Here is a 24,444-nt window from a genome sequence, read left to right as displayed (position 1 = left end):
AGTTAATTCTCTCCCACATGCTTTTTGTTATTGCAACATACATCTTATTTTATAAGAGAACTTACTCAAATGGGGGAGATTGCCTGTAAGGATCACAATCTTTGAAGTGATTGAAAATTTCCAGCCAGTTCCACTAACCTGACCATATTACCTCACTCTTAATTTTTGGACTAAACAGTCAATAATTGGCACGCAGTTTCATTGCTTCACGAGAACTGGATGCCAATTTGTACTGTTTTCGCTGAAAAATGGTATTGTCTTTATATCTGAATTCACTTTTTAAATGGAATTCTCTGTAGACGTCTAAAATCCAGTTATATTAATCAATATTTTAGTTGGTTAACGGATCTGTTTTAGAAACGCTAGCCTCTACGTATCAATCATTCTTGTCTGTCAATTGTGCAGGTACCAGGTGCGTGCTCCTACATTCTTCCAGAAGTGTCGTGACCAGAATTGGTACATCAGCCAACTTGAGGTGGCTCAGACAGGTTACATTCAGCAAATCAACAATCTCAAAGAGGTCAGTCCCTGTAATCCATCTTCATACTTTAGTCGAATGGGAATTTAAGCAGCACAGATTGACATTTTGATAATATCAAACCTCGATGACTCTCATTTTTCCCTGAATATATTGTACTCTTCCTGATTCAGCTGCTCACAGTCCTCTGTCGAGTTCAAATAATAGCCAGCTGCCTGAGTTATTGGTTGCAGCACAGAATAACTAACTATCTTTGTGTTGCACTCAGGATTTTCTCATGGTATTCTCTTCTGCGCTTTGTTTTCTTTGACATTGCAGCGTTTTGTTTTCAAAAATACTACAAAAGATCTAATGTACTGAGCTGTTTGAAGAAAAATGAGATCAAACATGGTTTTCTGAGGATGTTAAGTGATGCTATTGTTTCTAATGTATTTTGTTTGTATTTCAATTGCTTTAGTCGTTTTGTACCAGCTGTGTTTTTTCTGACCTAAAGCTGTTAGAATTATTTTTGGGAGGAAGTATTGGGCCCTATTTTGCCACCGGAGAGAATCTAATGCTGCCTGCCGTTAGTTAGACTTGCTCTTGCATGCTTAGGTGTTTTAATTTTTTGCGCGGCAAGAACGAGCTGAAAGAACGAGCTGATAACGTCGCAGCGAGGGAAACCGGGCATCTGGGACCCGAGTGAACAGGGCAAGCAACTGTGTGTACCTCTTCAACCAATTGGATTGGAGGATTGTGAAATTAACAGTGCAAGGACTGAGAAGGAAGTGTAAATTAGAGTGGGTGAATTCAATGTCAAATCAGGTACAGAAAGAGAAATAGAGAGAGGGAAAGAAAGATTGGATTGAGAGTCGGGAGCCAAGGGAAAGTAAATCTTTTTTTAAAATTTTACCTTTTTTAAATCTCCAACAACAGTTAAAAGCTGTAAGAATGACCCTCCACGTTTAATAGTTCATTTGCATTGCCAGAGAGGTTGTTTGGCAGTAATTAATACTTGTCATGTTGTCAATAGGGTATTTGAACTGGAATGGATAAGACTTATCTTTCTGTGTCGCATTTAGTTCATATCTACCGCGTAAATACAGCAACTTTACCCCATTGAATGCATTTCAGTGGTGAGGCAGACAGCAAGATGCCATTTTTGCAAAACTAACGAAGGAGCAACGTAACATTTGGATATTTGAGTTCAACTGCGCATCTGCCCCTCGTCTGACGTTGCTGTACCATTTGGCAATAAATAACGGAGAGCGACATTAACCTCACCGTAATTTTGATAGGAAAATTTGGGCCAAAGTGTTTGTTTTTAGTTCTTTAAACAAAGCGCTTCTGAAAACTGAAAATAAAAACTAAAACCTGGAAATAAAAGACAGTCAGCTAGTTCCTGAAAGAGAAAGATAGGTGTGAATGCTTCAAGTGAGACTGGACATTCGCATCCACCCGACCAGTTAACCAGCCTTTCTCCATCGAATACTAACCCACTGGCTATGCATTGCCAGCATTTTCTGTTTTGTATTTCTGATTTCCAGCGTTTGCATTGTTTCTTTTCATCTCTACTCCCTGACAACTTGTCCAATACAAAGTCAATCTGCACCCAAGGCGGCTTCCCAAAGAGTAACCTTTGAGAATGAAACATTCACTAATAAACCCCCCCCCCCCCCACACACACACATGTGAGTGGGTTGCTGGAGAAGCTTGTGACTAGGATGCCACATTGTTGTGTTCTTTGTCAATAAATGGCATGGGCTAGGATCAGTGTGGAATGTGGTCAGGATATGCATGCTAACTAAATGTTTTGGAGACTATTTTATGGAACTGGCGCTTGTTCAATTTAAAAAAAAAAACTAAAGCGAGCAATAGTAACTAAGGAAAATGTCCTTGCGTCAGATGGTGTTGCTGAAGGTGACTTGGAAATGCACAACAAGCTATGGCCCAGAATATCAAGTACCAGGATATTCATGCACAGTGGTATGCTTCACAAGCTATTACTGTTCTCTTTCTCTCTCTCTCCCTCTCGATTTTGCCACCACCCCAAAATAGCTGCTGATATTATAAAATAACTTCAGAATAGCAAAGCCTTGAGCCCTGATATTACATCACATGATACTAGCATACAAAACACAACTCGTTTGCAATTTCTATCGCCACTATTGGAGTTGGGGCACTAACTCAATTTAATGTAAATGGGTTAATGCCTACACGTGCAGTGAAGAAATTTCAGGTGACACTAGCTCTCAGGGCACAGTTGTGGGGTTGTATTAAATTAGGGAACACAGCTAGGATTCCTTTATCCACGTGTGTGAGAGGTCGATTGATCTATCTAACTCCAGGAGGGCGAGTAGCCACTCTCCTTTCCTCCCTCACTCCCCCACTACTCTCTCCTTTCCTCACTCTCCCCCCTCCCCCACTCTCTCCTTTCCTCACTCACTCCCCCACTCTCTTCTTTCTTCACTCTCCCCCACACTCTCCTTTCCTCACTCTCCCCCCTCCCCCACACTCTCTCCTTTCCTCACTCTCCCCCCTCCCCCACACTCTCTCCTTTCCTTACTCTCCCCCCTCCCCCACACTCCTTTCCTCACTCTCTCCCCTCCCCCACACTCTCTCCTTTCCTCACTCTCCCCCCTCCCCCACACTCTCTCCTTTCCTCACTCTCCCTCCTCCCCCACACTCTCTCCTTTCCTCACTCTCCCTCCTCCCCCACACTCTCTCCTCTCCTTTCCTCACTCTCCCCCCTCCCCCACACTCTCTCCTTTCCTCACTCTCCCCCCTCCCCCACTCTGCTATTTTGTAAGTTGAGCAAAAGGGCATGCAAAAATGCAAATGAAGTGCTGTGCCAACCAAGCTTAAACGCTGCTATACTGAAAAGAAAATATTAACTCCTTCAGTTTTCTCCAGTTTCTTTAGAACTCAAATTCCTATTTGTGTTTGGGGAGGAAAGTGAGACAGCTGACCTGTGGCTAAGTTTCTGCTGTTCTGTAACTGGTTGTGAGTGTAACCTGGAACAATTAGTCCCTACTGTGATATTTTCCCTGTCCCCTTCCTACCAATAAGTGCTTAACCTGCACTGTTGCCTCTCCCACATAGAATAACAGATCACAAATGCATTGAGACTATTGCAGTTGTGAACTTACTTTTGCTATTCTGTGGCACAGCAGGTTGGCGCATCAAACTTTTGAAAACTCGAATTACTGCTTCCCATTGCCTCTTTCGTTTAGTTTTGATAGTACTCTCTTATCAGAGAACTATATCTATTGTATCATCAGTGTTTTTGAAGTACATTTCCCAGAAGTGTTAAACTGGCTTTTTTGCCTCACTATATATCTTGAACTTTTGAAACCTGGTTATCAATAATATATCCAGACAACCAGTCAGGGTATGTGTGAGCTCACTTAAAGGATGATGTCAGACAGCTGAGTGATCGAGACAGCAGGATTGGATGGAGTTGGATGGGTTGCGAGCTGGAGCGGCATATCACTTCAACCTCCAGCGCAGCGCGAGCTGCTCCAAGGATTTTGAGCTGGGCGACTGGGTGACGACATCAAAACCCTGGTCACCGTTTTGGAGCGTGGGCGGGAACATCGGCAGAGTCCAGGTACAGAGGAGTGGGAAGGTCGGGGCAGATGAGTGGCGAGATGTGGTGTCCTAGGGGGAGTGTTTGCTACTGCTGTTGGAGAGGAGTTAAGCTAACATGGCAGGGGGATGGGAACCTATGCAGGGAGACAAAGGGAAATAAAATGGCGGCAGAAGCAAAAGATGTGGAGAATAGTAAAAGTGGAGGGCAGAGAAACCCAAGGCAAAAAACAAAAAGGGCCACATTATAGCAAAATTCTTAAGGGGCAAAGTGTATTAAAAAGACAAGCCTGAAGGCTCTGTGCCTCAATGCGAGGAGTATTCGGAATAAGGTGGACGAATTAACTGCGCAGACAGCAGTTAACGGGTATGATGTAATTGGCATCACGGAGACATGGCTCCAGGGTGACCAAGGCTGGGAACTCAACATCCAGGGGTATTCAGCATTTAGGAAGGATAGACAGAGAGGAAAAGGAGGCGGGGTGGCGTTGCTGGTTAAAGAGGAAATTAATGCAATGGTAAGGAGGGACATTAGCCTGGATGATGTGGAATCGGTATGGGTGAAGCTGCGGAATACCAAGGGGCAGAAAACGCTAGTGGGAGTTGTGTACAGACCACCAAACAGTAGTGAGGTTGGGGACAGCATCAAACAAGAAATAAGGAATGTGTGCAATAAAGGTACAGCAGTTTCATGGGCGACTTCAATCTACATATTGATTGGGCTAACCAAACTGGTAGCAGTGCGGTGGAGGAGGATTTCCTGGAGTGAATTAGGGATGGTTTTCGAGACCAATATGTCAAGGACCCAACTAGAGAGCTGGCCATCCTAGACTGGGTGATGAGAAGGGACTAATTAGCAATCTTGTGCGAGGCTCCTTGGGGGGAAAAGTGACCATAATATGGTAGAATTCTTTATTAAAATGGAGAGTGACACAGTTAATTCAGAAACTAGGGTCCTGAACTTAAGGAAAGGTAACTTTGGCGGTATGAGGTGTGAATTGGCTAGAATAGACTGGCAAAAGGATACTTAAAGGGTTGATGGTGGATAAGCAATGGCAAACATTTAAAGATCACATGGATGAACTTCAGCAATCGTACATCCCTGTCTGGAGTAAAAATAAAATGGGGAAGGTGGCTCAACCGTGGCTAACAAGGGAAATTAAGGATAGTGTTAAAACCAAGGAAGAGGCATATAAATTGGCTAGAAAAAGCAACAAACCTGAGGACTGGGAGAAACTTAGAATTTAACAGAGGAGGACTAAGGGTTTAATTAAGGGGGGGGAAATAGAATACGAGAGGAAGCTTGCAGGGAACATAAAAACTGAATGCAAAAGCTTCTATAAATATGTGAAGAGAAAAAGATTAATGAAGACAAACGTAGGTCCCTTGCAGTCGGATTCAGGTGAATTTATAATAGGGAATAAAGAAATGGCAGACCAATTGAACACATACTTCGGTTCTGTCTTCATGAAGGAAGACGCAAATAACCTTCCGAATGTACTAGGGGACAGTGGGTCTAGTGAGAAGGAGGAACTGAAGGATATCCTTTATAAAGCGGGAAATTGTGTTAGGGAAATAGATGGGATTAAGGCCGATAAATCCCCAGGGCCTGGTAGTCTGCATCCCAGAGTACTTACGGAAGTGGCCTGAGAAATAGTGAATGCATTAGTGATCATTTTCCAACAGTCTGTCGAATCTGGATCAGTTCCTATGGACTGGAGGAAAGCTAATGTAACACCACCTTTTTTTAAAAAAAAGGAGGGAGAGAGGAAATAGGTAATTATATACCGGTTAGCCTGACATCAGTAGTGGGGAAAATGTTGGAATCAATCACTAAGGATGAAATAGCAGCGCATTTGGAAAGCAGTGACAGGATCGGTCCAAGTCAGCATGGATTTATGAAAGGGAAATCATGCTTGACGAATCTTCTGGAATTTTTTGAGGATGTAACTAGCAGAATGGACAAGGGAGAACCAGTGGATGTGGTGTATTTGGACTGTCAAAAGGCTTTTGACAAGGTCCTGCATAAGAGATTGGTGTGCAAAATCAAAGCGCATGGTATTGGGGGTAATGTACTGACGTGGATCGAGAACTGGTTGGCAGACAGGAAGCAGAGAGTCGGGATAAACGGGTCCTTTTCAGAATGGCAGAGTGGGGTGCCGCAGGGCTCAGTGCTGGGACCCCAGCTCTTAATGTATATTATAAACGATTTAGATGAAGGAATAGAGTGTAATATCTCCAATTTTGCAGAAGACACTCAACTGAGTGGTGGTGTGAGCTGTGAGGAGGATGCTAAGAGGCTGCAGGGTGACTTGGACAGGTTAGGTGAATGGGCAAATGCATGGCAGATGCAGTATAATGTGGATAAATGTGAGGTTATCCATTTTGGGGGCAAAAACACGAAGGCAGAATATTATCTGAATGGTGGCAGATTAGGAAAAGGGGAGATGGGTGTCATGGTTCATCAGTCATTGAAAGTTGGCATGCAGGTACAGCAGGCGTTGAAGAAGGCAAATGGTATGTTGGCCTTCATGGCGAGGGGATTTGAATATAGGAGCAGGGAGTTGTACTGGATCAACTGGGCTTGTATTCACTGGAGTTCAGAAGAATGAGAGGGGACCTCATAGAAACGTTTAAAATTCTGACGGGGTTAGACAGGTTAGATGCAGGAAGAATGTTCCCAATGTTGGGGAAGTCCAGAACCAGGGGACACAGTCTAAGGATAAGGGGTAAGCCATTTAGGACCGAGATGAGGAGGAATTTCTTCACCCAGAGAGTGGTGAACCTGTGGAATTCTCTACCACAGAAAGTAGTTGAGGCCAATTCACTAAATATATTCAAAAAGGAGTTAGATGAAGTCCTTACTACTAGGGGAATCAAGGGGTATGGTGAGAAAGCAGGAATGGGGTACTGAAGTTGCATGTTCAGCCATGAACTCATTGAATGGCGGTGCAGGCTAGAAGGGCCGAATGGCCTACTCCTGCACCTATTTTCTATGTTTCTATGTTACAGGGCCTTGGTGAGGCCTCACCTGGAATATTGTGTTCAGTTTTGGTCTCCTAATCTGAGGAAGGATGTTCTTGCTTTTGAGGGAGTGCAGCGAAGGTTCACCAGACTGATTCCAGGGATGGCTGGACTGACATATGAGGAGAGACTGGATCAACTGGGCCTTTATTCACTGGAGTTTAGAAGGATGAGAGAGGATCTCATAGAAACGTATAAGATTCTGATGGGACTGGACAGGTTAAATGCGGGAAGAATGTTCCCGATGTTGGGGAAGTCCAGAACCAGGGAACACAGTCTTAGGATAAGGGGTAGGCCATTTAGGACTGAGATGAGGAGAAACTTCTTCACTCAGAGTTGTTAACCTGTGGAATTCCCTGCCGCAGAGAGTTGTTGATGCCAGTTCATTGGATATATTCAAAAGGGCGTTAGATATGGCCCTTACAGCTAAAGAGATCAAGGGGTATGGCGAGAAAGCAGGAAAGGGGTACTGAGGGAATAATCAGCCATGATATTGAATGGTGGTGCAGGCTCGAAGGGCCGAATGGCCTACTCCTGCACCTATTTTCTATGTTTCTATGAATGTTTATGGCAGAGGAGCAACGAGAGATTGTGGCGGAGGAGCAACAGATGAGGGTACGGGGCCTGGAAGAGCCGAGAACTCAGAGGCAGCATGGGCCAGCCCACACTGCGATATGTGTGTGCGCGAGGTCCGTGCAGCAGAGCAGGTCTCCAGTCGTCTTGGTTAATCCTTGCCACTGGATAAAGGCCGAGCTCTTGTCAATCCCATGTGGTGGCTAGTGTGCAACGGCCACCCCACGTTAAAAAAATTCACGAACAGGCATCTTCCACCCCTTCGATTGGAGTTCAGGACTGGAACATCGGGTCCTTCTTTGAAACATCTGTGACCTCGTGAAAGCAAGTCATCCTCGTTCGAGGGACTGCCTATGATGGATTGCCAGCACTTGTAGACTCGGAGTTTTGAGAATTGGCTGTCGGACGGGGTCAAGGTGAACAGTATCTTAATGAGGCCGAAGGGCAATTTCCCACAGTCTGGTGATCCTGCTTTGGACCCCAAATATATCTTGGCGAGCATACAGAAACCATTTTAGAAAGCACAGTTGTCACTGGAGAAACTGGATTTCGAATAGAGTTACAATAATTTGGTTCTTGTTGTTTAGAATTTATATAAGTACCATAATGGCTTGTTTGAATAGACTTGATCAAATGATGAGATATTTTCATGGCTGCCTGGTTATTAACATTAGCTGTGGGATTCTGGTACCTGGAGGGGGAGGACAGAAAGTGTCGTAGTGTGCAGGTTGGTCAGTTTGTGAGCAGCCCTGAGCTCTGGATTATGTTGGAAATTCGGCATTTTTCACCTGCTTTGCAATGATAATTCAACCCCAACCATTTCTGCGTGAAGTTTTTTCTGGTTAGGTCATATTCCCGATCACTACTGGACGAAGGGGCTCTGTCTCCGCTCGCAGCCAGATGCAGTGCTGCTTTGCCTGTTTTCTTTGAACATGGTCTGTCACAGAAAATCTTCAACAAAAAATGGAAAATTCCCTCATGTTAGAGAAAAAAATGTGTTGCATGAATCTTTATTTTTAAAAATCCTAATGCTTAACAATTTTTGACCTCTTAATTACTGCAAGAGCCCGAGAGAATCTGTGCAACAACTCTTAATTTTGTTGCCAGATATTTGTGATTTCCTGGGTAGCAGAGGACAAACCCCTTTCAACATCAATTTATGTATTTAGCTTTTGAGAAGATAATTTTCTTCATTACATTAATCCCATTTGATTTGATTCACAAGTAGGAGACCCTATCCATCTCTGTTTAATAAAATCAATAAAATTTCACCTATCTAATGCACTTGGATTAACAGAAACCAGGTGTGTTTGAATATCAAATCCCTCCTGCCTACTAGAGATTAAAGTAATGGCTTTTATTTTATTATGGTGACATAATTGACCTATTTCCTCATCGGATATCAACGAGGAATGGCGTACCTCATATTAGCTTGGTTAGAATTCAAACGTTCCAACCAAGTACAAAAATCCACATGTTCCTCGCAGTGTTCTGTAAACCTAGTACAGATATCTGTGAAACAAGAGGGCTACCAGCATTCGAAGAGAAACGAGCACCAAGTTCAGCGCACTTGTGCATTTAGTTGATAAAGGAGTGCACCTATTAATTCACTGTGCTTTGAAAAATGTAGTCTTTTGAAAATCTCTTCTATCTGTATCTTCTTCCCTGTCCCTATTCCAAACTCTGCAGAGATTGGCCATCGAACTTTCACGTAACAGGGCATCACAAAGCTTGTCGCCACCTGATACGCGCTTGAGTCCACAAAGCAACGATTGCTCAGACACTCGGACAAAAAAGCATGCTTGTAATGAAGATCTGCCAGCAGAGGGAGCTTGTTCAATATTAGCTGTCTGCCTGGTCAAAGAGGAGGAAGACGGCAAGACTACACAGGATGACTCGAATGTAAGTGGTTTAGTTACAACTACAAACTCTTTGTTTTGAAAACCTTCCAATCCTAAGGCCATTTGTGTAGGACCTTCCAATCTACTTTTTGTAAAACTTCAAATTGATTTTTGAGAAATGTACTTGTGAATCTTTTTTTTTTAAATCCTAAAAAAACTCAAACATTTCTCGCAGTTTTGCAGAAAAATAACTGAACAGGTACAGTTATCTGTGCTGCATTATTGCAAAACTTACTGATTCCACACTTCAAGGCATTGACATATGGCCCATGTATTTCCCTACATCCTCACACATTTTTCATTGCATGGTAAATAAGCATTTACATGGCGTTTTCTTTAAAAGACAAAGTAAATGTGTATAGCTGAGGTATATGGTTGTCATGGTTACAACAGGGTGTTAGTTGGTTTACATTTACGGCACCAAGTTCCTTCAAAAGAATGAAATAGCCACAAGTTGTGAGTGTCAAGGGGATCGTCACTTTGCACGTGAATAACTGAACCGCTGCAACAGTTCACTGATCTGTTCTCTCATTCTGCTTACCTCTCTCTTCTACCTGCAAAGTCCTCACAATGCTGTAACCAAGTGACTGCAGTTGTTCTGGTGCTGGCTACTGTGGGAGTGAAAGTCCTTATTATTTGAGCACTTCAATGTTCTTTCTGTGCAGTCTGTGAGACCAGCACATGATGAGTTAAAAATTAAAACGTCTATCTGCTGAGCATGGGATGTAAACTATGTAAGGGGATTTTAAAGCAAATATATCTCCACAGATCAGAAGGCTATCCAGTCGGGGATCAGGTCGCTTGTGTTTATGGAAGTGCATGTTTTTTGGGTTTGTTATTCTGTTGTCATATGATTATTGGTAGTACGCATGGAATGTAGTAATCAAAGGTGAAAATTGGTATAAGAGATGTAAGGGAGCGACTGTTTAGCAGCTCACACTGGAATCGTAAAGTGTGGTGTTTCAACACCTCGCTCTTGTACTGGAATGGTGTAGTTTGGAAAAGACCCGAGTTCCCATACTGGTTGTGGAGTGTGAGCTTTTCAGTAAAGTCCTGATCCTGCATTACTTCAACTAAGAATGTGTGTAATCTGGTTTTAAAGTAACAAGATGAAAAAGAACAAGAAAGCAGTCCAACAGCTACTAAAGTGATCCTTTTATCTGGGAAATGTTCTGCTCTGACGGCCTATCTGAGAATGGAATGCACCCTTGTGGAGTGCTTGTTCTGAAATGCTTTCTTTATTAAACTGTTGGGCGATTGTGAAACCCTTTCATTGCCGTGCACACTTCAAAGCGCAAGTGTGGTGTCATTGCAGTAAATGAAACATTAAGGTACTTGATATGTTACAAAAGAAAGCTAAGTGCTTTTAATTAATGTGACATTTCCTTTGTTTGTTTAGCATGATTTGTCTGATGGCGATTTGGACATAGAATGCCTCACGGGGGATGACGAATTGAACCAACTTGATGGCAGCAGCTCCTCTGCTAGTTCCACGGCAACCAGTAATACAGAGGAAAATGACATTGATGAGGAGACTATGTTAGTATTACCATGCAATCTCCCAGTGATCTGTTTCCTTTTCATTGACACTACTTTTATGCACCGTTCTTTTCATAGAATCATACAGCACAGAAGGAGACCGTTCGGTCCATCGAGTCTGCTCCAGCTCTTTTGAAGAGTGATCCAGTTAGTCCCACTCCCCCGCTCTTGCCCCATATCCCTGCAATTTTTTTCTCCGAATATTTATCCAATTCCCTTTTGAACGCTACTATTGAATCTATCCACCGCCCTATCAGCAGTGTATTCCAAACCCTCAACACTCGTTGCATAAAAACGTTTTTCCTCCTATCACCTCTGGTTCTTTTGCCAATCACCTTAAATTTGTGGCCTCTGGTTATCGGCCCTTCCGCCAATGGGAACAGTTTTTCTTTTTATTTACTCTCACTAAACCTTCATGATTTTAAACACCTCTATTAAATTTCTTCTTGGCCTTCTCTGCTCCAAGGAGAAGAGCCCCTAGCTTTTCCAGTCTATCCATGTAATGTAATCCCTCATCCCTGGAATCATTTTTAGTAAGTCTCTTCTCTACCCTCTCAAGCCTTCACGTCCTTCCTAAAGAATGGTGCCCAGAACTGGACACAATACTCCAGCTAAGTCTGAACTAGTGTTTTATATAGGTTTAGCATAACTTGCTGGCTTTATAAATAGAGGCATAGAGTATAAAGCCAGCAAGTTATGCTAAACCTATATAAAACACTAGTTTGGACTTAGCAAGTATTTATCCAATTCCCTTTTGAACCTGTATCCACCGCCCTATCAGCAGTGCATTCCAAATCCTAAACATCTCTCGCTTTTCTGTGTTGAATTTTGTCTGCCCGTTCTGCCACTCTGTGCTCCCCAGGTGGGAGGGGGAAAGTTGGCCAGAGTTCTTGCTCCTAATTTAATATCCAGTAACTAGTAAACCCCCTGGAGAGATTTGGGCTCTTCTCAGAAGCCTCTTATGAATGCCCCATCACCACGCACCTTCTTAGCTCACGTGAAGAATTGTTCCTTGGGCAAGGTGCCAGAAGACTGCCAGTGCCCACAAATCCATACCCAGCTTGAACCGGTCCCTCCAGCAGGCCAGGAGAGAAGTTTTATCTCTGGCGTCAAAGCACGATGATTCGAGCACTGAGTTCCTGATCTTGGACATACTCCCATGGGGATGCTCCGAAGGGAAACAAAAGATGGGGAGAGTTTACCCAAACTGTCATTAGACACACCCGAGTGACTAATTTATACAGAGTGACTCCTTCCAACGGAGCAAAAACAGAAGCTCAGAGTTTATGCACGTGCGCACCGCCCGCGTGACATCATCGTCATGAGTCAAATCCTCCGCGTTCACACATGCGCAAATCGGTAAATTTTGTACGCATGCGCAGAGGCAAGAATAGGTCAGGCAACAGTCTTCCCTCTTGGAAGAATAAGTATTACTCAGCAAAAAAAAAAATGTTTTATTGTTGTGTTCCTTTATTACTTAAGATTTGTGGACAAGATTCCACTCAAGACTACTGTCAAACAGTGACAGCTCAGTACCCAAGTATTGGACCACCTGCTGCTCACTGACGTAGCCATTTCTTAGCAACATGAGCTAGAGATTGTGCAAAGATGACTTGAAGAATCTTTGATACACTTGCATTGATCCCAGATATGTCTTGGTCCTCTTTCTGCTTTTCAAGTCCAGATATTACATTAAGCTCAACTAATAACAAAGAGCACACAAATTTCAAACCAGTTATGTTGAAGTAACTTTTTAAGCTTTACTTTTCAGGTCTGGAGAGAACGATGTTGAATACAGTAACAATATGGATTTGGAGGAAGGAGAGTTGGATGATTCAGCGGGAGCTTCTGGTAAGTCTGAGATTAAGTATGTTTGAAATAAAACTTATTTGGGGGGATTGGGGGGATAATTGCTTTGCAAATGAGTGGTGTGCTTGTCAGTACCATTCTTAGATCATATATTTTTTTACTTTAAAATTCTACTCAAGGTGAAAGATAATCCCATCAAGGAATGAGACATTAGCTTTTTTTCATCCAGTGCCAGTGTCACCATCAAGCAGGCCGAGGTTATATTCAAGATGGGTTAGGTGCACATTACATAGGAGCAGGATTAGGCCATTCAGCCCTTCAAGCCTGTTCCGCCATTCATTTAGATTATGTCTGATCGTTCCTATCCGTCTTGCTTCCATAACCCTTAATACCCTTGCCTAACAAATATCAATCTCTGTTTTGAAATTTTCAATTGACCCTCCCCTAGCCCCAACTGTTTTTTTTTGGGGGGGGGGCAGGTAGAGGGAGAAAGAGTTCCAGATTCCCACTACCCTTTGTGTGAAGAAGTGTTTCCTGACATCACCCTTGAATGGCCTAGCTCTAATTTTAAAGTGATGCCCCCTTGTTCTGGACTCTCCCAGCAGAGGAAATAGTTTCTCTATCTGCCCTATCAAATCCTTTAATCCTCTTAAATACCGCTGTTAGATCACCCCTCAATCTTCTATGCACAAGGGAATACAAGCCTAGTCTGTGCAACCTGTCCTCATAATTTAACCCTTTTAGCCCTGGTATTGTTCCTTGCATTTTTAATTTATTCACACGCCTGCAATTAGATATTGGAGGCAGGAACAACGAGAGAAGAGAGATTTACATTGTGGTGCTTTCCATCCATCTGTGAATAGTAATTTCTCACCAATAACAATGCCTCATTGATCCTTAAGTGACTTCCTCTCATCAGACACTGGGTTCCTTTTGAAAATGGGAAAGCTGGGAACTATCGGTGTGTCTGGTTTCCAAAAATCAGGTAGGGATTGCATCTTCAGCTGTCTCCCATTAACCGTGGGTAACCTGTTACCAAAAATAGCACACCTTTTTATGATACTTCTAATCACTGAGACCGAAGCCTAAATCGGAGAGAGAGAATTGTTTAATTTTCTTAAAGTGCTTATCCATCTGCTGTAAAATGTTAAAACATGGTGCTGCAAATATATAGCAGGTCTATCAGCATCTGAAAGTGGAAGATAGGTTTTGAGTGAGATCCTTCTCGTGGATACTGACTGACCTTGCTGTGCATTGCCAGCATTTTCTGTTTTAGATTTCCAGCATTTTATCTGTACAGTAAGGTGCATTTGAATGAGTGATTCTAATTTTAATGTGAAATTCCCTCGCTTTCTCTCCCCAACTCCATCTAACTTTGTGTGTAGCGGTCAGGCAAATGGCCTGCTTCGTGATTTCTCCCTGGGTGCTGTAGTGTTGCCTGGGATGATGCAGCTTCCAGTTTTTCCCTTGTCCTTGAGGATATGCCTTGCCCCCATTTTCTTGGTGCAGTGGATTGGACCACTGTCCTCTTTCCAGTGTGCAAACCCAATGCCAAAGTCAAAATCCTGCAACAAATTGTGTTCACGTAGGTTTGCTATTGATATCAATGTGTTGTGTACTTTTAAAAAAAAATATATATATGCCAGTGATACATTTGTTTAATCTTGGACAAATATTAGCTGTCTATTCAAGGGTATACAATTACAGCAAGGATTTCCTAGGAACAGAATAGGGCGTTCAGCCCCTCGACCTGTTCCACCATTCAATTCAATCATGGCTGATCTATACCTCAAATCAGTTTCTGACTTTGATCCGTATCCTTTGATACCCTTACCTTTAAAACAAAATCTTATCAATTTCACTTTTACATTTCTGTTGATTACTCATAGTGTGGAAAAAGTGCTTCCTTCACCCCTGAATGGCCTAGCTCTAATTTTGTGCCCCCTCATTCTGGATTTCCCCCACCAAAGGAAATAGTTTCTCTCTCTCCTCTATCAAGTCATTTTGGCATTTTAAACACCTTTGATTTAGATCACCCTTCAACCTTGTAAAGTCATGGCAATGCAAGCTAAGTTTATGCAACCTGCCCTCCAAATTTAACCCTTTGAGCCCCTGTATCATTCTGGTGAATCTGCGCTCCCAGGCAGATCTATCCTTGCTGAGGTGCAGGGTGCCCAGAACTGAACGCAGTTCTCCAGATGAGGTCTGACCAAGATTTTGTATAACTGATACATAACCACCTCCCCCTTGTATTCTAGCACCCTTGAAATAAAGACCAACAGTTCATTAGCCTTTTTGATTACTTTTTGTACCTGTGCACTAGCTTTTAGTAATTTGTGTACAGAGCCACCCAATTCTTTTTGCCCCTGCACAGTTCCTAGTTTCTCACCATGAATAAAATAATCTGATTTCTCTTGTCTAGATCCAAAGTGGATGACCTCACACTTCACATTGAACTCCATTTGCCTCCGTTTAGCCCACTCACTTAATCTGTCAGTGTTCCTTTGTAACTTCTTGCACCCAGTTGTGCAACTTACTGTGTCTGCTAATTAGTCCCATCTGCAAACTTGGATACACAACTCTCTTTTCCTTTATCCAAGTCATTGGTGTATATGGCAAAAAGCTGAGGCCCCAGAAGAGATAACCCCAGGGAACAACGCTTGGCACATCCTGCCAAACAGAGTACATTCTCTTTATCCCTACTCTCTGTCTCCTAACTCCCAACCCATGTTGCAAGGTTTTCTCTGATTTTGTGCGCTTTTATTTTTGCTAATCTCTTGTCAAGTGCCTTATAGAAGTCCATATAGATAACTCAAAGAAAATTGAACTAGATTAGTCTATGACCTGCCCTTTACAAATCCATGCTGACTTTTTCTGATCAACTGATACTTGTCCAAGTGCTCAATCACTCTGGCCCTGATGACAGATGCCAGTAACTTCCCCACAACAGATGTCTGTAGTTACCTGGTTTCACTCCTTTCCTTCTTAAATAATGGAGTGACATTTGTGATTTTTCAAACTAATGGCACAATTCACAAATCTAGAGCGTTGGAAAATTATGACTAAATGATCTGCAATTTCCTCACCTATTTATTTTAATACCTGGGGATGGAAACCATCTGGTCTTGTAGGTTTGTTTGTCTTAAGTCCCATTATTTTCTCCATCACCATTTTTTAAACTTGTATTAAATCCAATAAGTTCTTCACCTTGATTATTTTTAGTTTCCCTTGTACTGCTAGTATTTTATTCTCTTCCTCTATTGTGAAGATGGATATAAAGTACTCATTTAACCAGTCTGCCATTTCCTTAGTTTACTGATGGAGCTACAGGTCCCCACTTCTGAATCTCTGCATGACTGATTCATGATCAGCTATGCTCGGGTGAGGTGTCAAGTAGAGGACAGGCGCCTCCTCCAATTTGTTTTTAAATTAACTCTTTGTGGGGGATTCCATTTGTTGGGCCTCAGCCCTTCACAATTCAATGGCTGAAAGTTTGAGGAAGAGGGAGTCAAAAGGGGCAGGATTTAATGATGAGGGAGGAAATGTTCTTTCTATCAAAATCCATATTTTTTTTTTGTGCCCATATTTATCATTTTGACCTTTTTGATATTCTTAAAATTCTAGACATACCATGTAAATAGGACTTGCCAGAGTGATTTTAAATTGAGGCACCAGTGCCACCAAGTAAAGGCTTTATTTTATTAGCAGTTCAGTAGCTCCATGTGTTGAGCATAGGCTATCAAGAAAGTTGCTGTTTAAAGTCGAAGATGTTAAATCAAATTACATGGAAGTTACAGCATAGAAACAGACCATATCGCTCCACATGAGTATCCTGCCACCATGCCTCATCTTGCCCTATCAGCGAATCCTTCTATTCCTTTCTCCCTCCTGTACTGATTGAGCTTCTCCTTAAATGCATCAGTACTATTCACCTCAACTAGCAAGTTCCACACTCTGGATAAAGAGGTTTCTCTAGAATTCCTTGCTGGATTTATTTGTGACAATCTTGAGTTTCTGACCTCTAGTTTTGGACCCCCCCCCACAAGCGGATACATTCTAACCTATCAAACCCCTTCATAATTTTGAAGACCTCTATCAGGACCCCTCAGCATTCTCGTTTCTAGAGAAAAGAGCCCCGGCCTGTTCGGTCTTTTCTGATAATTATAACCTCTCTGCTCTGGTATCATCCTTGTAAATCTTTTTTGCAGCTTCTCCAGTGCCTCTATCCTTTTTGTAATATGGAGACCAGAAATGTGCATTGAGGGACCAGAACTAGCACTGTATTTTGTCTTAGCTGAATGTTGTTCCTTCTCTCTTAGCTAGTATGTTGGATGAGTCACCATGTGGCAGTGTAGCAATGCAGTAAACAGGAGAAGAAAGTTAATGATGTGAGACTTGGTATGAGCTCCTGGTCATGCAGAGGCAATTAATTAAAAAAAAATGTAATTTATCTACATTTTTAAATGGTCCATTAAGATACCCCATAATAGATTAATGAATAAGGTCAGAGAATGCGGAGTCGTGGGACAAGTAACAGAATGGATTGCAAGATGGCTTCAAGACAAAAAGCAGAGAGTGGGAGTAAAGGGTAGCTATTCAGAGTGGCAGAAGGTGGGTAGTGGTTTAACACACGGATCAGTGCTGGGGCCACTGCTGTTCACAATTTACATTAATGATTTAGTTTTTGGAATTAACAACACAATTTCTGAATTTGCAGATGATACCAAGTTGTGGGGAGAGGGGGGTAGTCAGTACTGAGGAGGACTGCAACAAATTACAGGAGGACATTGATAAACTTTCAGAAAGGGAAAATCGGCAAATGAAGTTCAACAGAGATAAGTGTGAGGTAGTGCATTTTGGTAGGAAGAATAGGGAGGCCATATATTCCTTGGAGGGTGCGAGTCTGGGTGGGGTAGAGGAACAGAGGGATCTCGGAGTACAAATACACCAATCACTAAAAGTTGTGCCACAGGCTAGCAAGGCCATAAAAAAAGCAAACCAAGCTCTAAGGTTTATTTCTAGAGGGATGGCATTGAAAGGTAGGGAAGTTATGCTAAACCTGTATCGAACCTTGGTTAGACCACATTTGGAGCACTGCGTGCAATTCTGGTCGCCATATTATAAAAAAGATCTAGAGGCACTGGTGAGTGTGCAGAGAAGATTTATAAGAATAATATCAGAAATGCGAGCGTATACATATCAGAAAATGATGAACTGGCTGGGTCTCTTTTCTCTTGGGGGTGGGGGGGGGAAGGCTCAAGGGTGACCTAATAGAGGTCTTTAAAATTCTGAAAGGTTTTGATCGAGTGGATACAGAGAGAATGTTTCCTCTTGTGGGGAAGAGCATAACTAGAGGCCATCAATATATGATAGTCACCAAGAAATTCAATAGGGAATTCAGAAGAAACTTCTTTACCCAAAGAGTGGTGAGAATATGGAACTCGCTGCCATGGAGTGGTTGAAGGTAGTATCATCGATGCATTGAAGAGGCTGGACAAGCATATGAGGGGGAAGAGAATAGAGGGATATGCTGATAGATTTAGATGAGGAAAGACTGGACGAGGCTCGAGTGGAGCATAAACGCCGGCATGGACTGATTGGGCCGAATGGCCTGTTTCTGTGCCATATATCCGATGTAAAAGGATTGTGACTCCCTGGCTGGTAGACACTGCGCGAAGACAAGTGACCTAGAATGGGAGTAAGTTGGGAGATGTTTTCATAAAAATAAATCTTTGACTTTGGAAAGTACAGCAGATGAGATGGATCTAAGTTTGAAATATTTCCTTCTGCCTGTATCCACTGTGTGTTCTTGTTTTAGATGTGGTCATTGCCTTTGTTTAAACCTTTGAGTGCTGAGTGTTCTCTGTCCCTGAAAAATGAGTAGAGCTTCAAGGGAGAACCAGTTGATGTGGTGTATTTGGTATTTCAGAAGGCTTTCAACAAGGTCCCACACAAGAGATTAATGTGCAAAGTTAAAGCACATGGGATTGGGGGTAATGTGTTGACGTGGATTGAGAACTGGTTGGCAGACAGGAAGCAAAGAGTAGGAGTAAATGGGTACTTTTCAGAATGGCAGGCAGTGACTAATGGGGTACCGCAAGGTTCTGTGCTGGGGCCCCAGCTGTTTACATTGTACATTAATGATTTAGACGAGGGGATTAAATGTAGTATCTCCAAATTTGCGGATGACACTAAGTTGGGTAGCAGTGTGAGCTGCGAGGAGGATGCTATGAGGCTGTAGAGTGACTTGGATAGGTTAGGCGAGTGGGCAAATGCATGGCAGATGAAGTATAATGTGGATATATGTGAGGTTATCCACTTTGGTGGTAAAAACAGAGACACAGACTATTATCTGAATGGTGACAGATTGGGAAAAGGGGAGGTGCAACGAGACCTGGGTGTCATGGTGCATCAGTCATTGAAGGTTGGCATGCAGGTACAGCAGGCGTTTAAGAAAGCAAATGGCATGTTGGCCTTCATAGCGAGGGGGTTTGAGTACAGGGGTAGGGGGAGGTGTTACTACAGTTGTACAGGGCCTTGGTGAGGCCACACCTGGAGTATTATGTGCAGTTTTGGTCTCCTAACTTGAGGAAGGACATTCTTGCTATTGAGGGAGTGCAGCGAAGGTTCACCAGACTGATTCCCGGGATGGCGGGACTGACATATCAAGAAAGATTGGATCAATTGGGCTTGAATTCACTGGAGTTCAGAAGAATGAGAGGGGATCTCATAGAAACATTTAAAATTCTGATTGGTTTGGACAGGTTAACTGCAGGAAGAATGTTCCCAATGTTGGGGAAGTCCAGAACCAGGGGTCATAGTCTAAGGATAAGGGGTAAGCCATTTAGGACCGAGATGAGGAGAAACTTCTTCACCCAGAGAGTGGTGAATGTGTGGAATTCTCTACCACAGAAAGTTGTTGAGGCCAATTCACTAAATATATTCAAAAAGGAGTTAGATGTAGTCCTTACTACTAGGGGGATCAGGGGTATGACGAGAAAGCAGGAATGGGGTACTGAAGTTGCATGTTCAGCCATGAACTCATTGAATGGCGGTGCAGGCTCGAAGGGCCGAATGGCCTACTCCTGCACCTATTTCCTATGTTTCTATCTATGTATCTACTCTCGTGCTTTTTCCAAATGTTTACCTAACTTCCTCTTAAATGGTATTGAGTTAGCTTCATTAGCAATTTGTAATGCATTCCATGGTGTAATAACACTTTGTGGGGGGGGGGGGAAATATTCTGACTTTCTCCCTTCATACTTCCAGTTATTGTCCCCTTGTTACCAATTCTCCGACCAGTGGAAATTATCTTTCAGTATTAAATGGAATTGGAGAAATGTGTTTGAATAAGATTTTTAAAGAAAAGGAAAAATAGTATTGCAGTCCTTATTGTGGGCCCAATTCTGGCCATGACTTGCATCAATTTTTTTGGAGTAAGTTTTTTCTGGCGTAAGTTTTTTAAAAATGCCATTTTCCCCCCAAAATTTGCTCCAGAGTAAGTAAGTTAGGTAAGTTTTTTTTTTTTCAAAAGGGGACGTTCCCAGACACTTAAGCCAGTTTTGGCCATTTATGCCACTTTGGCCAGTAAAAACTTACTCCAGATCGACTTAGGTCAGCGTATGTAGCCAGCTCTGAAAAACCTTATGGGCAGTGAAGAAAAAGCAGCGCACACTCTGCAGACATTAGGGCAGAGGCAGGGAAGGGAACTAGAGAGGACCTCAACAACCAAGCACCAAACATTGCAAGTAAAAGCTCAAACAATTAAAATACTAATAAAAATGAAGTAAATCCTACCGGCGAAATGAGAGCTGCTGGCTGCGATGTCACAGGAGCAGGTGGGCGAGGGTAGCCAGAGAGAGAGATGTTGGTATACAAAATACACCCGCCCCCCCCCCCCCCCCCCCGCAAAACAAAACACTTTCTCTTTCCCCCCCCCCCCCAAAACTCTTCTCCTCCCCCCAACCCCCCAAATACACTTTCTCATTCCTCTCTCTCCTCCCCCCCCCCCCCCCCCACCCCCAATACACTAACTATCTCTCTCTCTCTCTCTCTCTCTCTCTCTCTCTCTCTCTCTCTCTCTCTTTCCCCCATCCCCTGCCCCAAATCAAAAGTCTCAAGCACAGCCACTAAATTGTTTTTAAAAAGTGAAGTCCGAACTTGCCCGGGAATTCAGCGGGCCGGCTGGTGCAGGAGGCCATTCGGCCGGGGATAGGATGCGGCGAGATTGGGCGTCCCTTCAGCCTGGGATGGGGGCTGCAAGCATCGGGTCCTGCTCACAGCCCACAGGACGCGCTGGGAGTGCAGGAACATGCGCACAGGTGGCGGCAGTGCTTTCTGCGCTGGCCTGTTGCTCCGCCTCTCTTTTTCCCCCCCCGCCCCCTTCAGTCTGCACGCCACGTCACGACTCCGGGGACTCCGAAGAGCAGCCAGGTTGGGGCCCCTTTTTTCTGGCGCCCTTTCCAGTGTGCTTCAGGTCATTACGGCGAAAAAACGGCTTGGGCAATGTTGAGCCCTGTGTTTGTACATTAAGCAATGCAATAGCACATCAGATTGATGTATGAATTTTCTATGCCATCATTTTCTGTCTTTGCGTGTATAATCCTCCGATGTGGACTCTTGGAGGAGAAATTCGGGGCGTTTGTGCAAACGACTTCGCCTGGGCATGACTCACACAAAGTTCCGGGCGGCGGCGGTAACCGGTAGTAACCTGCTCCGCTGTGCCGGCGATGAGAACATCACCATGCACAGCGACCTGTTTTTACCCTGGAGTGAAAAATCGATTGTGCCCCCCTGAAGCTGCGGTGGGCAATGCCAGCGACCGCTTCAGGGAGTGCGTATCGGGCTGGAGGCTGCTCGCAGGGGGAGAATTTAAAGGGGAGGTGGCGATTTCCCGATTTTAAAACATTGGTGGACTTACTGCTGTATGAATCGCGGGGCCAATGTCTCGATCACACTCTGCTTGTGTGCTGGGCTAATGCCACGGCACCCCACTCCCCGGTGGTTCAGGTAAGTACCCGTTTCTCCCCCGCAGAGTTGGCAGCTTGGTCCTCCCCTTTAATGAAGGGGAGGGCCCTGTCTACGCAGCAGAATTACGTGTCCCACCGTGTAGCGCTGCACCCCTCACTGATCCCTTCCACCCCACAGAGCAAGTGGAGCACAACACTTGCTCTCGGGGGCGGTAACCCGAATTTAGGTCGCAGGGTGAGACTTCTGCAGCTGGCGCAAGAAATCCCACCTCGCGGCTGTTACCGTCCCCGAACGGGGCACTATGCAATTTCCCCCCTGCTGATCTCTATTCGAGGCATTAAGCAGCATTGAGACTTCCTCCACTGAGGTGGATAAAAATCTGTGCAGAAATCGGACCACTCTCATACACCACTTGGCAGCTGGTTACAAAATCCGGTTGGATGAGACCTGTTGGCAATTAAGGAATGTAGCTTAGTTTTGTATGGAGAGGGAGGAATAGGTTTGCAGCATTTCTATGACATGGTGTACAACCAGGCTTCTCACTAGGGAAAAAGCAGCGGCAGAGGAAGAGATTGCTCTGCTGTTGATTTGCATTGGTGGAGTTCAGTTACTGCAGCTGCCCACCATTGGCATAAGTACATCATTATTAAACTTGCAATAAAATAAAGAAAGGAAGTGCTGTTGTTGGAAATCCTGAAATAAAAGGAGAAAATGATCGAAATGCAAGGCAAGTTCAGAACAGGCTGGTTAAGGTTTTGGGTGTAGACCCTTTCAAAGAAGTGGGCACTGGAAGATAAACAAACCTATTAATGAAACTAAACCGAGGTGGGAAAGTGTGTGCCGGGAGGAAGAACAATCATTGTTGGAATGCCCAAACAGGTTTCAATTTTAATTTTGTCGTGACAGTAGCTATACCTGTCAATGGGGGCTACTTTATTGTAATATATGCACCTGTGAGTATGTTCACATGTTTGTAGAGCTGTTGTATTGTGAGTGGCTTAGCCAGTCACGTGATGTTCACAAGACTCAATAAAACCCCAGCCAGTTGGGTCCAGGTCATTCACGATGAGGCATACGGTTGTGAGCCTAGTGGATGAACTGGTAATGTGTAGTGTGATTGTTAAACCTTTGTTAATAAACCAACTAGTTCTTAATAGCAATGTGTTGCTATGAATTCTTAAGCAAAGAACCTATGAAGCAAATACATTACAATTATCAGTTGATCCATGCAATTGGTTGTTAGTTATGATGTAATGAAACATCTTGAATGTAACCAGAATTCTTACAATGTTGTGGTTAGGCTGTCATGTTTCTTGGAATCATTTTTGACAACTAGAGTTTATCTTGTTTGTTGGAAGTTAAAAGCACTGAGGAACACAATCATGTCTTTGTTTCAGACCAGATTTTTTTTCCCTTGGGAGAGTTTCATTTTTTTTGCCTCTTGCGTATTTTTGTCACGTTTATAGTTGTGTTGTTTCCCATTCTCCGCAGGAGGGATGGGCAACCGCAGTCGATCGTTGAGGCGGGGAATGGGAAGTCTGACATCCGCAGCCAGCAGCAGCCTCCTCGACATTGACCCCGTCATTCTCATTCAGCTGCTGGACCTGAAGGACCGGAGTAGCGTGGAAAACCTATGGGGCCTTCAGCCGCGCCCCCCAGCTTCCCTCCTGCACTCCGCAGGTAATGCACTTGGTCTATAATGTGTAACGCAACATGTCCTGTGTGCAACACTTGAAAGGCATCCCGGTTAGAACTCCAAAACTAGGAGGCCATAAATACAAGATCGTCAACAATAAATCCAATTGGGAATTCAGGAGAAACTACTTTACCCAGAGTGGTTAGGATGTGGAACTCACTACGACAGGGAGTAGTTGAAGCAGCTAACACACATGCATTTAAGGGAATCAACAACAACAACTTGTATTTATATAGCGCCTTTAACGTAGTGAAACGTCTCCAGGCTCTTCAAGAGTATTATGAGATAATTGATAGATACATGAAGAAAGGAATAGAAGATTGTGCTGATAGGGCGACATGATGTAGGGTGGGAGGATGCTTATGTGGAGCATAAACACCAGCATGGACCAGTTGGGCCAAATGGCCTGTTTCCCCCGCTGTTAATTCTGGTGTCACCTGGAACCCAGACGACCATTTTGACTTCCTACAATTTGTATTCCAAACTTCCTTTAATCCCCCAGGAAAATAAAACATTAATCACTAAAGTGAAAATATCTTCCCTGTATACCCTATCAAACCCCTTCATGATTTTAAAGACGGCCTTCTCTTTTCTAGAGACAAGAACTCCAGTCTGTTCAATCTTTCCTGATGGTTATATGTATGTGTAGATTGTATACTCACCACTAGGAAAAGTCTTCTGCTAGTACCTGGATTCCTGACCTCTGAACCAGCATTCTGGGACTCTGTGAGCTGGGGGTCATCAGCACGAGTATTCAAATTGACATCTAATCTCCTTTCACATTCCAAGCCTCTTTTATGGAAGTGAGTTTATCTAGTGAGTTCCTGGCTGGTGTGCAACATCACCCCATGTTAAAAGAATTCACGCACAGGCATCTTCCACCATTT

At 43.5% G+C, this 24,444-nt stretch overlaps 1 protein-coding gene across 7 annotated transcripts in view; it reads left to right on the top strand.

Moving 5' to 3' along the window:
* The window catches only part of trim37 (tripartite motif containing 37), a 113,309-nt gene that overhangs the window by 57,430 nt on the left and 31,435 nt on the right, over window positions 1–24,444 (top strand). For 6 of the 7 annotated variants that reach the window (XM_070856967.1, XM_070856964.1, XM_070856966.1 and 3 more), the window contains 6 exons: window positions 406–520; window positions 9,332–9,544; window positions 10,943–11,082; window positions 12,854–12,933; window positions 13,811–13,876; window positions 23,353–23,541. In XM_070856967.1, coding sequence (XP_070713068.1) covers window positions 406–520; window positions 9,332–9,544; window positions 10,943–11,082; window positions 12,854–12,933; window positions 13,811–13,876; window positions 23,353–23,541 — 803 coding nt within the window. The remainder of the gene's footprint in view (window positions 1–405; window positions 521–9,331; window positions 9,545–10,942; window positions 11,083–12,853; window positions 12,934–13,810; window positions 13,877–23,352; window positions 23,542–24,444) is intronic. The other variant, XM_070856968.1, reaches the window with a different exon arrangement.

The sequence above is a fragment of the Pristiophorus japonicus genome, chromosome 16 (genome assembly GCF_044704955.1).
Source record: "Pristiophorus japonicus isolate sPriJap1 chromosome 16, sPriJap1.hap1, whole genome shotgun sequence".
In the NCBI taxonomy this organism is placed as follows: domain Eukaryota; kingdom Metazoa; phylum Chordata; class Chondrichthyes; family Pristiophoridae; genus Pristiophorus; species Pristiophorus japonicus.
This window is presented reverse-complemented; position numbering and strand designations above follow the sequence as displayed.